The sequence below is a fragment of the Pantherophis guttatus genome, chromosome 2, assembly GCF_059756535.1.
Source record: "Pantherophis guttatus breed Tessera chromosome 2, ASM5975653v1, whole genome shotgun sequence".
Lineage (NCBI taxonomy): Eukaryota > Metazoa > Chordata > Lepidosauria > Squamata > Colubridae > Pantherophis > Pantherophis guttatus.
The window spans coordinates 218,054,443-218,070,441 of record NC_142064.1 but is presented as its reverse complement, the minus strand read 5'-3'; the positions used below and the strand labels follow the sequence as shown (position 1 = coordinate 218,070,441).

General features: G+C 38.1%; 1 protein-coding gene across 2 annotated transcripts in view; it reads left to right on the top strand.

Moving 5' to 3' along the window:
- Positions 1–15,999, top strand: part of PHF2 (PHD finger protein 2) — a 138,056-nt gene that overhangs the window by 95,486 nt on the left and 26,571 nt on the right. For both annotated transcript variants that reach the window (XM_034437551.3, XM_087887816.1), the window contains exons 8-14: positions 1,633–1,720; positions 2,680–2,786; positions 7,715–7,806; positions 8,294–8,383; positions 9,978–10,406; positions 11,350–11,469; positions 13,191–13,309. In XM_034437551.3, the coding sequence (XP_034293442.1) occupies positions 1,633–1,720; positions 2,680–2,786; positions 7,715–7,806; positions 8,294–8,383; positions 9,978–10,406; positions 11,350–11,469; positions 13,191–13,309 (1,045 nt within the window). The remainder of the gene's footprint in view (positions 1–1,632; positions 1,721–2,679; positions 2,787–7,714; positions 7,807–8,293; positions 8,384–9,977; positions 10,407–11,349; positions 11,470–13,190; positions 13,310–15,999) is intronic.

Below are 15,999 nucleotides of genomic sequence, written 5' to 3'. Positions count from 1 at the left end.
TGTCTCTTGTCAGTTCCTCCAGTTTTCAGAGCACAAAGCTGTTTCCACAAAAGATTGAACAAATATAAGCAGGAATAAGTGAAGCAAGTGTACTCATCGTATGTTTAGTATCCATTTTTTGACACTTTAGGTATACCCAAATTAGACTATTTTTCATTATACATCATTTATTTTAAATTATTATTTGAGATTCTTGGGTGCCTACTAGAAGTACTGCTCAGTGGTGGGATGCTGCCGGCTTAACAACCAATTTGGTGATCATGCACTTAGTGTGCATGCACACAGTTTTATAAATACTAACCTTCTGTGTTACCACTTGGGAGTAACACAGCTGAGGCACGGCAATCTACTCTGCCACGCCAATCAGTCAAGAAGATAAAGGTAAGTAAAGTGCAGGGGCGGGCGGGCAGGCCGACCTGATCTTCAGAGCGAACCGGTTCGCCCCCAGCTGATTGTCGGAGCTACTGATTCGCCTGAACCGGTCCGAACCGGTAGAATCCCATCCCCAGTCCTGCTCACAGATAACCAGATTTGAAGCCTTATTTGTGAAGTTATGCACTAAGGATCAGCTGGGACAACTATTGCATTGCAGTTTCTTTGCATGAAGTTGCCTTTCTTGGTCTTGGAATTGAGAACAGGTTGGGAATTCATGGCTATCTTGACAACCATGGACTTGATCCATGTGTCACAACCTCTTTCGGGGAAATCATATGTTAGTTTTTGGGTTTTGCCTTAAGCAGTACAATATGATCCCTGCCACAGGGAGGAAGGACTATTTAACTGGTTTGCCCCAGTTATATCATGAACCCTACTGGAAGGAGGGGTCTTGTTGCAAGATTGTTGCTTGGAATGACAAGGTAATAGCACTTTGGATCAGATTGCACCAATCTGGACAGTATGCAAAACCTGGAGGCTTACCGGATTTTAACTCTAGGACATCACATGATATTATTTAGACTGAGATTGAAATGGCATTCATTACAGTTGTTTATGATCTTTGAAAAGCTCAGGATAGGGTGGTGCATCCAGCCTAGCCTTGCTGGATCATGATATCCTTCTGGATTAGTTTATGGATTGGGTGTAGGGGGCATCATTCTATGAAGGTTCTTCTCCTTCATTTGAGGCTGATTCTAGTTGGTGTTGAAGGAGGAGAGAGATCCATTTTAACACTTAACCCTACATTGTGGGGTCCCCATATGTTACTCTATACTGACTTCTGTTTAACTCCTGTTAAATAACTTTGATAAGCTGAGGGTACACAGTTGTATATCTCTGCCCCAGAATGCTCAATTAATTTCCTCTAGGTTCTTTATCAGTATCTACGGACAGTCGTGCTATTTTGCCCTTCTTCCCACACATACCCTTTCTGTAGCAAATATTCCATATATCATGGAAACTTTGAGAATGAAGCCTGCTTCCAGCCCTAGGTCTTTCTTACCTAGGAAGCTTTGGAATTTACTGTCTGAAAGGTAGAAGTATTTCCTATATAGCAAACATAAACTAGTTTCCAAAATCTTCCTGAGTTGAAAGGAGTTCCCAGTGAATTGAAAATATGAACAGTGTAATTAAATTGGTGATTATAATAAATGTTTAACAAAAAAATCTTATATGTTTCCTTGGTTTTTTTTAAAGGATGGATTTATGCAACTTTAACACCTGTTGATTGCCTGGCCTTTGCAGGACATTTTCTACATAGTTTAAGTGTTGAGATGCAGATGAGGTGAGACAATTGTGGATAATTAACTATATTCCTTTTTTTAAAAAAATAAAAAGATGAAAATTGGTTACAGCTTTAGGCACATGCCTGAACATGTATATTGAAATAGATTCCCAACTTGTTCTTCCAAACCGCTATCATATCACACTTTACAATTTTCTAAAGCACAGTTGAAAGGTGTAATAACATTTTCCTGTATTTTTATTTCATGTGTTGCACCAGCTTTATTAAAACAATTTTATTTTTTTTAAAAAAGAAACATCATTATTTGCAACATTGTTCAATTACTGTAACTGCAGACATATAATATTATGAAATTGATTATTTCCACTTTTCTAATCTCTGTTTCAATATATTTTCTTGTATTTGTTTACAATTAATATTCAAGTCCTCTGAATAAGTATGAGTAAATTTTGTGTTAGGCTTCAGGAGAATAAATTTTTGGCTACATTAATGATATGATACATTAAGTCAGATTTAATTTTGAGGAATTATGTATAGCAGGGGTCTCCAACCTTGGCAACTTTAAGACTTGTGGACTTCAATTCCCAGAATTCCCAACTTTGCTGGCTGAGGAACTCTGGGAGTTGAAGTCCACAAGTCTTAAATTTGCCAAGGTTGGAGACCCCTGATGTATAGGATTGTAGTGCCTCCTGTGTTATAAGTCCAACACTGTATGTTGTGTATAATTTTGCTGTACATTTGTTTGGAGTCTGTTATTCCTTTGGTAATGATTACCGAGTTATATAAATGCTAGCTGTTCATTTAAAATCATCAAAGATCATGTAAGACACTCTTTGTTTTAAATTTATGTATTTCTGTAGCAGCTGACAATTCCAGATAAGTGCCTGGAAATTAAAGCCACACCGGATATATTCTGGGCAATGATGGTATTTTTTCGGTGGGGAGGAAAGACTTTTTGTGATCTTTGCAATTGAAACTTTTTTTGCTGTGTTTCCTAGAGCATATGAAGTTGAAAGACGATTAAAAATTGTCAGCTTAACCCAGTTTCCCAACTATGAAACAGCATGTTGGTATACAGGAAGACATCTGCTGGAATCATTTAAAGGTAAATAGAAGTACCTTTCCTGCTCCTGTTCTATACCGTGGTGTTACTTTCCATTAATATTTAAGGTGGCAACCATACCTAGCCATTTGTTGTAATAATCTACAAGCTTTTTTTTTGGAAGGGGGTGGGATAAACTTCACCAATGAAGCACTCAGATTCAATCCTAATTATGTATTTATTTATGTGTTCATATCTCACTTTCTTCTAAGATCTCAGTGACATATATACAGGTGTTCCAAAATTTTATTTCCTTTCAGCAACAATATGAAGTAGGTTAAGACTGCAATGCTCTCTACATGGGGCTCCCCTTGAGGAGCACCCGGAGGCTCCAACTGGCGCAGAGTGCGGCCGCGCGGGTGGTTATGGGAGCGATGTGGCGCTCCCATGTAACACCTTTCCTGCGTGAGCTGCACTGGCTCCCGGTGGTCTTCTGGGTGCGCTTCAAGGTTTTGGTTACCACCTTTAGAGCGTTCCATGGCTTAGGGCCTGGTTATTTACGGGACCGCCTGCTGCCACAAACGGCCTCCCACTGGCCAGTACGCTCTCACAGAGAGGGACTCCTCCAGGTGCCCTCGGCCAAACAATGTCGGCTGGCGGCCCCCAGGGGGAGAGCCTTCTCTGTGGGGGCACCTACTATCTGGAACGAGCTCCTCCCGGAGATACGGAGGATCCCGGATCTATGCACCTTCTGCATGCTCTTAAGACCTTTTTATTTCACCAGGCTGGTCTGGCCTAACCTTTCCCATTCTTTTTTAATGTAAATTTTAATGTAAATTTTAATTTGTTCTTCACCTGGGGTTTTAAATTTGTCTTGGGCTAAATTGATTTAATTAGATTTTACTTCTGCTCTTAATTTTTGTATTTTATGTGTTTTATTCTGTGCCTGTTCACCGCCCTGAGTCCTTCGGGAGTAGGGCGGTATACAAATTAAATAAAATGAAAATGAAAAAAAAAGAAAGATTGGTCCACATATCCCTGTTAATCTTTGTGGTTGAATAGTACTTTCAATTTATATCCCCTTGTTTAAGACCAACCTTTGAATTGCAGTACTACAAACAACTAGCTCTAAACTGACCTTAATGTTAATATTATTAACATAATATTGACAACACCTTGATGCTGAAGGTGATTTGGGTATAATACAAGACTGTTTGAAGAAAGGATTGGAATGGTAGCAATCTAGAAGCAAAGATTAACAGGTGAATCCTCAGTATATTTGCCTAACTGCCTTTTAACATTATCACTGTATTTTGTGGTAAACAAATTCCATAATTTCACCACCCATTGTATCATGAGTGGGAAATAAATGTTGTGGGGTGGGGGGCTCACAGCTTGTGGCTCTGTCATTGGAATAATGCTCAGATAATCAGAAATGACAATACCATTTTTCCTGCACATTTTTTTTCTTTTAGGGCTTTCTTAAGGGCTATAATCAGAAAAGATGCCTGGAGGGCGGTTGGAGATCCTCCCAGTTGGAATCTGACCGAACACATATCTGACCCATATTAGGTCTTATCTTGTGGCGATGGAAACGGTGAAACGCCATTATTTCACCGCTCTCATTGCATCTGCAGAAAACCACCCAGCAGCCCTGTTTAGAGTGACCCACTCTCTTTTCAATCATGGAACGAGGGAAGACCCCTTGCAGGGCAGAGCTGAGGATTTTGTACAGTTTCTGCAAGATAAAATCGCTCAGATCCGGACTGGGTTGGACTCTGACTGGGCAGAGTCTATCGAGGAGACGAGGGCTTGTCTTGAAGGTAACATCTGGGTTGGGTTTGAGCCTGTTTCGGTGGATGAAGTGGACAGGATTGTGGGTCGGCTCGGTGCCTCCACCTGTTTATTGGACCTTTGTCCCTCCTGGCTTGTTTCTGCAGCCAGAGAGGTAACTGGAGGCTGGATCCAGGCTGTTGTCAATGCTTCTTTAAAGGAAGGGGTCTTCCCCGCCGCACTTAAAGAGGCGGTGGTTTGACCCCTCCTTAAGAAGCCTACCCTGGATCCAGACTCCCTTAACAACTATCGTCCAGTCTCCAACCTTCGCTTTATAGCGAAGGTTGTCGAGTCCATGGTGGCACAGCAACTCTCTCAATTCCTGGAGGAAACAGACTACCTTGACCCGTACCAATCAGGTTTCAGGCACGGTCACAGCACGGAAACGGCATTGGGCGCCCTGGTGAATGATCTCTGGTGGGCCTGGGGTGGGGGCTGTTCCTCCATCCTGGTCCTACTTGACCTCTCAGTGGCTTTTGATACCATCAACCATGGTATCCTGCTGCAGCGACTCGGGGGGCTGGGGATAGAAGGCACTGTTTTACGGTGGTTCTCCTCCTACCTCTCGAGTCGCTCGCAGTTTGTATAGGCGGGGGGACAGAGATCCTCCCCGACGCCCCTCACATGTGGGGTGCCTCAGGGGTCGGTTCTCTCCCCCCTGCTCTTTAACATCTATATGAAGCCACTGGGTGAGATCATTCGTCGTTTTGGGGTGAGGTATCATCAATATGCTGATGATACTCAGCTTTATATCTCCACCCCAGGCCACCCTGGGGATGCCCTTTCTGTGATGTCCCGCTGCCTGGAAGCGGTGTGGGCCTGGATGGGAAGACACAGACTCAGACTCAACCCATCCAAGACTGAGTGGCTGTGGATGCCGGCATTTCAGGATCTAGTGGTTCCGTCATTTGTGATAGGAGGGGAAGTACTTACTCCCTCTGAAAGGGTTCGCAATCTGGGTGTCCTCTTGGATTCATGGCTGTCTTTAGAAGATCACTTGACAGCCGTAACCAGGGGGGCTTTCGCACAGATATGCCTGGTGCTCCCGTTGCGCCCTTTCCTAAACTGGGATGCCCTCGCCACAGTCACTCATGCCCTTGTTACTTCTCGGTTGGATTACTGTAACGCCCTCTACATGGGGCTGCCCTTGGGATGCACCCGGAGGCTTCAGCTAGTCCAGAATGCGGCCGCACAGGTTGTTACGGGAGCCTCTCGTTACTCCTGTGTAACACCTCTCCTGCACAAGCTGCACTGGCTGCTGGTGGTCCTCCGGGTTCGTTTCAAGGTGCTGGTGCTCACCTAAAAAGCCCTACATGGCTTAGGCCTGGGGTACTTGCAGGACCATCTTCTGCCATCCTCCCATCGTCCTGTGAGTTCTCACAGAGCAGGCCTCCTCAGGGTGCCATCAGTCAGACAATGTCAGCTGGTGGCTCCCAGGGGGAGAGTGTTCTCTGTGGGAGCACTGACCCTCTGGAACGGTTTGCCCACCGAGCTTAGGACAGCCCCCGACCTCCTCTTGTTCCGCCGTGAACTGAAGACGTGGCTTTTTCATCAAATGGACTGACCCGTTAATGGGGTTTTTACATTGTAATAATTTTAATTAATTTTAATTGGATTTTAACTTATATTTAATTCATATTGTTGAATTTTTTTATCTTGTAAGCCGCCCTGCGTCCCTTGGGAGAAGGGCAGCATATAAATTGCAATAAAATAAATAAATAAATAAATAAATGACACATATCTTGGAGGCAAACTTCCCCCATTTCTGTCCTTCAATCCGCAGTCCCCTTTCACAATTAAAAATTGTGTCTCCAACATTTGGAGACACACTGCACACTGGGTTAATTTCACCAAGCTTGTTTGAGGGAATTTAGGCAATGTAAGTGATTAGCTTTGTGGTGGTTTCCAAATCATGTTCATACTTTTATTTTGGAAGAAAATATTCTGTCACCCAAGTTAACATTTTGTTGTCCTATTTTGCCAGTGATCACAGTAGCTACAAATGGAGTACTGAAGTAGCTTGCAGGATACTTGGTGGCCACTCCTGTACTAGACAAATTGTTACTTGGTCTCGATCTCAAGTTTTGGCCTATATTCTTCTGAAGATAACTTTTTAACATCAACTTTCCAAAGCTTCCTAACTTTCCCTACATAAATTCATTCTATGTGTTCCTTTCTTCTTTCTTCTTGTATTCTTGGAATTATTGTTTACTTTGGTCACATGGTTTTCATCTTCTTATGATTTTTAAAAAATATAGTATTGAAAGTGTTCATCATTTCTTAACTGTTGTATCAATATAAATGGCCAATTCGGATATTGGTTGCATTTGTCCAAAATGCTAAACTTTAGCATTTTGCATTAAACTTTAGTAGGCAAGGAGTATAGAAAAAGCTGAATTTGGACTGATATGGCAATTTTTGTCTAACTAGTCTGTTGGTACACTTTTGAGATGCTTGCATATGAACATATAATAATGAATCAACAGATGAGGACTCATAGAGTGGAAATGGATGTTTTGCTTAAATGCTTTACTTTTAAAAATATGAAAGTACAGCATTGAGCATGAGAAGCCTACTTGAGTGATGAATTTCTCAAAATCCACAACTTCCCAGTAGGGAAACACAATGAGTTGGGTGAGGGAGACTGAAGTGGAATCTCATATTGATAAAGTAGATAGAGGATGGATTTGCATAAATCATGTAAATTTCATTTGCCTAATTTTTAGCTAGGGACTTAGAGAGGGGGCAACATGGAATAGAGTACTTGGGAATGGTGTATATACTAAGGCAGTGTTGGCTTCAATTCGATGTCTTTGAATACCAGCATCCCCATTTGGGTCAGCACAGCTTTTATCAGTTAGAATATCATCACTAAATCACTGACTCTGCTTGTGGTCAATCAGAAATTACTGACTCTGCTTTTGGTCAAGTAAGAAAATTAGCTCAGCAAAATACAAATGGGAAGTTCAGGAAGTTCAAGCTCAGATTCAAAACTAATCTTCAAGCTTTGGAACTACTGATTTATGGTCATAGAAGTTCAATTCACAAGCTTTTTGACAGCCAGTTTAACCTCTTACATATATGATTTTAAAAAGCTACATCAATAGACAATTGGTCAAATTCATTGAATGGAATTCTATTTTTTCCCCTCTATTAAGGATTGCACAAAGCTGGAAAGCAGCCTCCTTCCCATTTAGTCCAGGGAGCAAAAATTCTAAATGGTGCTTTCAGGTCTTGGACTAAAAAGCAGGTAGGGATCTTTCTGTTGTATAAATTTGCATGGCAATTCAGAAAAAGAGGAAGTGAACAACTTTATCGGTAACAGAATTTTCTTTCTGTAAGAGCAGAACAGTTTTACATCCAGACTTGTACTGTCATTCAGATGTACTTGTGTCGTAGCACTGAAATGAATGTTTAGGAAATGCACTTGGAATTCTAAGAGGGGGACGTGGCAGAATGAAGTGCAAGAAAGTGGGGGATCACATAAAGGATTTGGGTTGGGAAGGAAACAGATTTTTAAAAATGCCACTTTCTTTCCATAAGTGGCTCTGGACCCTTTCCATACGTAGGAACTTGCTGTGAATGCATAAACGTCCTTTCATAATTCTAAACTACTAGTTTTTTTTCTCCTTTGAATGCTCCATAAAGTTAATATTGCATGATTTTTAAATAGCATAACCTGATAAGATTTCTTGACAATGTTTTAACCTTTTGTATTTTGTTTTATTCAACTGAAGGCTTTAGTGGACCATGAAGATGAACTCCCAGAACATTTTAAGCCAGCACAACTGATTAAGGACCTTGCCAAAGAAATAAGATTAAGCGAAGTAAGAATCCATTATTGAATAAAATACCTCATGCATTTTCTCATAAAATACCAGAAAAAGTTATTCTCATGTCTGTATGATCAGTCAAACTCCTTCTCCTTTAATTACAACAGCTATGGCTTGTAATTAAATGTGGGAAAAAAGTATTCATTTTAGACCATGTATCAATGATGTACGTGTTGAAATGTAACAACTGTATTCCATTACAGTTTGCTTTATCTAATACATCTTTACAGGTACTTCTTGACTTATGATTGACTGTTCACTTAGAGATGGTTCATAGTTATAGTTGACCCTCCAAAAGCTACTTACAACCTGGTCTCAAAGTTATGGTTGCTGCAGCATCCCACAGTTGTTCATCCTTACGGCAGGCTCCATAACCGTCATGAGGCTACCCATATATAACTTCTATTAGATACCTCTCTTCTTTTATCTGCACATAAAAGCAAGACATATATTTATTTCTCACGCTGAGTTTGGACTTAATTTGGCAACTTGATAGGGCAACAAAGAGTAAATGATGAAATAGGAGAGGTTTGCCAAGAGATATGGGAACTCCAGGTTGAAGAGATGCTTTGTCATCTTTGCAGCCCTCCAGGAAGCTTTCAGATGTAATTTTTACTGTAAAGGACAGTAGATAAAATCTCAATAAAATTGTCTGATTTATATTGGTCTTTTACTGATCATTTTACCTTGACAGCAAAATAAAATTCTCTCTTGTATCTCTTTCAAATTAATTTTAACTGCATTCCTTTAAAACTGATTAGCAATTAAAATAAGAGGCTGTCTTCATTTCTTTTTTATTTCTATTGTTTTAGTAAAAAAGAAAAATAGGAAAAACTAGGATTAAAAAAAACCCCAAATGAATAATAGAAAAAACAATTTAACAAATCTCTATATTTAAAATTATTATATTTTTCTGTTATAAAATATTGGTGGTGACGTTTTCTTAATAAAAACAACATTTTTTATAGTATAAGACATGTTTAAGTGAGGCCTTTTCAGATTTATTTATTTATTTACATTAAATTATATGCTGCCCATCTATTTGTTGAGTGATTCTTTTTCTATAGAATCTATAGAAACTATACAAGACATACAAAGAAATAAAGGCAACCCGCCACATTAATGCTCAGAACCAAAGTATGTAACATTTTATGTTGGTGTATAAGGTACATTTTTCTGGAAAAACATACCAAAATGGCATTGCTTTATTGCAATATTACATGTAACAAAATAAAAACACTGTACAAATTACAAAGTGAAATAGTAAGTGGTATAAATTGTTTTTCAATGAATCATACCATTTGGGTTCAATATTCTCAGTCCCATCATGAAATTTAAAAATAAACTATAGGAGAATAACCAAAGAATGGATTATATCCTCAGTTTTCTATAGTTGTCATAAGTGGAGCAAGATACGATAAAACCGTAAAGCAACTCTGGCTTTCTCTCTGAGTACTGTCAATCTTCAGTAGTTTTCTTTAGAAATCTTTGGGAAAATTCTGAAAATAATGTAGAAGTTTAGCTATTTTGTAGCAACAAAAATATGAACGTTGACCTGACAATATGCTTGTGTTCTCTTTTCCTGAAGAATGCTTTGAAAGTCAGCAAACCTGAAGTGAGTGTTAATGTGAATGTTGAGGAAATCACTCCTGTGGAGAAAGAAGAAATACCGTCACCTCCACCACAAACGCCTCCGCCACCTCCTCCGCCACCATCGCCGCCTCCACCACCACCTTCTCCACCACCAACACCGGCTGAAAAAGTCCCTAAGAAAAAGACTCCCAAAGCAATAAAAGCACCGAAACCCACCAAGCTATCTAAACCTCCCAAGCCACCTAAACCTCCCAAGCCCCCCAAGCCCCCCAAGCCCCCCAAAACCCCAAAAGTAAAGGGGGAAGGGAAGAAAAAAGGCAAAAAGGTTAAAGAACCGCCTCCACCTGCCATTCCAAATTTAGACCTTCTTGAGGCCCACACAAAAGAGGCCCTAACAAAGATTGAAACACCAAAGAAAGGAAAGGTGAGCAGAATATTAACTGAATATTCAGTATTAATTTGGGGCCAGAGATCTCTTGGTAGTTAGTTAGTTAGTTAGTTAGTTAGTTAGTTTGTTTGTTTGTTTGTTTGTTTGTTTGTTTATTTATTTATTTATTTATTTATTTATTTATTTATTTATTTATAAAATTTGTATGATCTCCTTTTTAGCTCATGGGAATAGGCGAGCTTCCAAATTCTCAATATCCAAGCATAATTTATAAACATCATTTCCAAAATTGATATACCTTGCTCAGTCCATGCCCTTGACTTCTAGCTGCCCTGGTTTTGTATGGGTTCCCTCTATGAAATTAGATGTGGTGACAGTGACAGTTTTCTCTCTGTGCTTTTTACTAGTTTATTGGATTGTTTTATTGTATAAATCAGTGGATGATCACACTAGAGTGGGGATCTAAGATGGTAAAGGTTGTAGTACCTTTACCAGTGTCACTGGCAATATGAAGAATTTGAACCGATTCTCACAACTTGTGCAATCCATAGAGTTCTCCAGCATGTGGACTAATCAAAAACAGGACTCCATTACTTCATTAAGAATTTCTAGGACTTAATGAAGTAATGAAGTTTTGTTTTTTATTAGTCCACATGTTAGAGATTGCTATGGATTGCACAAATTGTGAGAATTGGTTCACAATATGACAAATAGAATATTAGATTATCAGATTAACCCGTTTTCCTTATTATCTGCACCTTATAGTGCTTTTAAAATAAACAAAAAAACATTTTTTTTCTTTGATGACCTTTGATGTTTTAACTTTTGGTGTCATATTATTTCTAGACAAATCTCAGCTCCTATTATTTTGAAAATTCATACTAGCCAAATTGACATATGGGAATTAGTAGGAGAGAGACATGTTTTGTTGTCTTTTCATTTGAAATTAGCTGCCAATCTCTTTATTACTTTTAACTAGGCTGCCAAGAATGCTTTGAATACCCCTGCTAAAGAATCCGTTGATAAGCAAAATGAAGTGGAAAAGTTTGAGATTCGGGAGCAGAATAAATCCAAAACGGAAGCAAAATGGAAATATAAGGTACAGCCTCTCATATCTTGGGTGTCAATAAACATTTTAGTAAGGACCATACTTAAGTTTAGTGCTCATTAGGAATACCGATTGGAGAAATGTTCTCTGAAATTTCTCCTGGTATCTTTTTTGGTGCTATTTAGATAGTTTGCTGCTCCAACGAATTACTTCTTTAAGATTTTTTTTATTGAACTTTTTCAGAGATGGAGATCTTTTTTTTTTTTTTGACTTTTAGAAATGATTATCACAAACTAATTGAGAGTGAGGGCAAGATTTGGTGCATATCATTAGCACAAAAATACCTGAAAGTTAATTTGTTTTTTGTTTCTCTTTTTGGGGTTTTTTTGGGGGGGAGGAGTTACAGGGAAAAAAGGATATTTTGCAGTTTCATCTCAGTACTAGAAAACTATTTCACTTATTGACTGATTGTTTTTTGTCCGTTTTGGGGACAAATTGCGTTGCCAAAAATGATTGCAATTGAATTGATTCAGTTCAACTAAAGTCAACTATTTATTTAATTGTTGACATATATGCTGCCCATTTGTTAACAAACAACATTTAAAGACAGTTTGCAATTAATACAGCATATGAAACACAGAATGTAAAAAAAAATAATTGATTAAATGATTAAAAATGAAATAAATTAGTAAGAAATTATTTGGAGTTCAGAATCATAGAATATGTATGAGAAACACTAATTATTGCCAATATTTGCACAAATATTCATTTAGCATAGTTCTAACTATGAGAAACTTCTGCTAAGGTGAGGAAAAAGAAGCAATTTTTGCTGATACTCTTTCTCCAAATAATTTTGAAATACCAGTGTAGTAGTGAAGAGGAGATTTGAATAGGATTCTGCAATGAGGCAGGAAAATAAGTGAACAATGCACCTTGACTCTCTCCTTTCAGCTACATTGTGCATTGGATTTCATTTTGTAGATTGAAATTCTTCTATTCACAAGAGATCTCTGGATTCAGTTTACTGTGCAATTAGTATAATCACTTGACCAATGTACAGTCCCATTTGTATTGATGTATTTTTAATTGATCCTATAGATGCACATTTATTTCACAATTTGGGAAATAGTTTTCATCAACACAGCAGAGGCACAGAGCTAGTGTGCGAGTCCATCCTGTCTCTTGTGCCCTGTCTCATCATAAATCTCACTGGAGCCTGATTCACATTTTCACATCCATACAAAGTAAGATGTGAGCTTTTCTGTGTGATCCAGTTGCAGATGTCTGTGAAATGTCACGACCCATTGGATTTGTTTGTTGGAAATTTAAGATACAGCACATTTTTAACCAATATCTTGTGCCCTTACATACATAACCAGTGGAATGGTAATTGTTTTCTATCACCCCCAATTTCGTTCTGCTTTCCTCTTAGTTTTGTCACATAAAATTGAACTCAATGTTTTAGACTGCAGTTAAAATTCCATGGCAGTTTTAAGGCTCCAAGGAACATTATTGTTTTAAGCAGCCAACCATGAGGACCATTTCAGTACTCTTGTTGCTGTGTTACTGAACTATTTAGGGTTTTCCTGAGCAGCCCTACTACCAATTAAGTCAACATATGTATTTTCACTTTGTAACAGATTATATGACTCAGAACAGTTCTTATGGAAGGAAAGCTGGGATGTACACTGTGCTATTTATATGCCATTGATTCTATGCAGCAACAAATAGTCTAGCAGCTGAAATAATAACTGTTGCCCTCTAATTTTCAGAACAGTAAACCTGATTCATTACTGAAAATGGAAGAGGAGCACAAACTGGAGAAGACACCATTATCAGGAAATAAAGACAACAAATTTATGTTTTCTTTCTCCAACAAGAAAATACTGGGGTAGGTGAACACTGACTAATAAAAATAGTACTTGCTCTGATTTTTGCAACCCTTCCACATTTCATAATTTGCTAGATATGTCCTATAATATTATTCCCAGTTAAACATAGATATAAGTACATATGTACTTATATATGTATACTATATGTATACATATGTATACACATATATACATATGTACTTATGTAGGTCTTTGGTTATTTGGGTTTTCTCCCGCGTAAAATTCATCATCAGAAGCACGAAGCCGAGAACAGCAGCCTGAAGATGACTGAATGAGACTTCGTCGAAACATTGCCAAGACACCTCCAATTTTAGACGGGACAAAACCCGAATAACCAAAGACCTACATACAAATACCCGCGAAAACCTCAGAAAACAAATACGTACGTACGTACACACACACACACACACACACACACACACACACACACTCATATATATAATATTTACTTATACATATATAAGTACATATAGATTTGTACCGCTCTTAACATTTTATTTTATTTATTTGTTAGATTTTTATCCTGCCTGTTTTACCATATTAGCAACTCAAGGTGGCAAACATACCTAATACTTTTTCCCTCTCCCATTTTCCCCACAATAACAATCCTGAGTAGTTGGGCTGAAGACAGATTTGACCCGTCACCCAGCTGACAGGATTAGAACTCACAGTCTCCTGGTTTCTGAGCTAACTCCTTAACAACTAGACCAAACTTTTATTCCATTGGGCTATTTGTTCTCAGCAAATTGAAGTCTAGAGCTAGAACTACAGAAATGAGTTGATCCCATCTAAGTTGATTCAGTGGTCAGGTCGTTAAGGGAGAGAAGGAGGGAAGAAAGAAGGAAGTGAGGAGGCAAGGAAGCTTTATTTGCCCACAGTCCTATAGTATGGGAAAAAAACAAACAAACAAACAAAAGTTAAGGGCCTCATTTCTCTCAATCAGAAAGGGAGGGAAGAACTGGCTCTTTAAAAAAGCATTAGAGATCTGAGGTTTTATGGGAGGCACCTGCAAAGTGACAATGTTCTGATGACATTTGGTGCTATCTTTCATGATGATCATAGGCTGAATTGTTGTTCCAGTAATGCAAGGTATATTCAATAGTATGATTTATTTCTATTATGTTAGGAATATATATTCCTTGTTTGGTCATTAGGGCTCTTATCAGTTCATAGTCAACAATAAAGAACAAAATAAATAATATATATTTATTTTGTTCTTTATTGTTGACTATGAACTGATAAGAGCCCTAATGACCAAAGCAAGCATAAAAGCCTATGTAATTAAGGACTAAATAAGCAAAGGTACACTATAAGCCTTTTGGATTTTAATTAGAAAAGAGTGATGTATCCAGAAATGATTTATCTCTGTGGAGATATAGAAGGCTAGAGCTATAGTTTAATTAAAATCTGACTCTTAAAAGAACTGTCAATAAAGATTTCATTTTGGGATAAAATTGTAAGCATAGGAGGCAGACAGAAGAGTTGATAGATGATGGGCCCATCCCTTAAAGATAAACCTTTGACTTAGTCTTGGTAGCTTAGAGCATCAGACTTGACAGTACAGTCTTCAGATCCTGGTGGTTTCCAATGTTTTTTTCTCACACCGGTGAGGATGTGGAGGCCCAGATTCCCTGCCTTTACTAGAAAATTGGCATGATACTAAGTCAGGCATGACTGATTCAAAGTTAGGATAAAGATTTTCTGTTTGCAGGTGAGGGTCCTTGTTACATAATGAAGAATCTGGTCAATTATTAGGACATGGGGAAGGAATGGTCCTAGTAATGCCTGGTGAGAAGTAGTGTTGGATCAAGAACAGCTTCAAGAATATTTTAATTTAGAAATCTACATATGCCATTGCATGATGCTATAGGTGCTGACTTGCTATTCAGAAGACCTTCCATCTGTCCTTCTTGCCTAGTCATTTGACTCTACTGGAGTGGGCAGCCATTATAAATTCCTTTTCCTTTTTTCCCTAACTTCAGTGTGCCTTCATCCTTTCGATTTATAATTTGGGGAAAGAATAGAAAGGAATATAGAAGTCATAATGGATGCTACTTATCTGTAATCATAAACATGTACTTTCATATTGGTACAATCCCATGTCAGCACCCTCCCTCTCAATTTTTAACAGTCTTAAACATCTGCAACTGCTTTAATCAATGTTATCACCATCATTAATAACATTTCATTTCATTCAGTCTAACCTGAAAGTAATTATTTCATGCTGTGTCTTGACAACTAAGATAAATGAACTCATTTTTGTTACCTTTGTTCAGATTTTTCTTCTGAAGTAAGAAAATCTCATTTTAGTGATACTAATGATACTGCTCAGTTGGCAAAGACTGAATTCAATAGTACTAGTGGATATTAATAATAGAACATTTGGTTGATAGCATCTTTCATTTTTCATATTATTTTTTCTGCATAAATGAGTTTGTCTGTAGAATGCATATGAACTATTTATTTCAGAGTTTTTATATATGATTATATTGTGGACCAGATGGTGCTGCATTTGATTTTAATACAGTACATTTTTTCTAACTTTCAAGATCAATAGAGGTCGATCAGTTCCTAGCAAATGAACACCTAGTCTATCAGATGAGTTTTAAAATAAACCACTTAATATTAGTCTACCAATGCTGGTCAAGCATTGATAATTATATTTAAGTTGATTCTCTTAGCAGAAAGA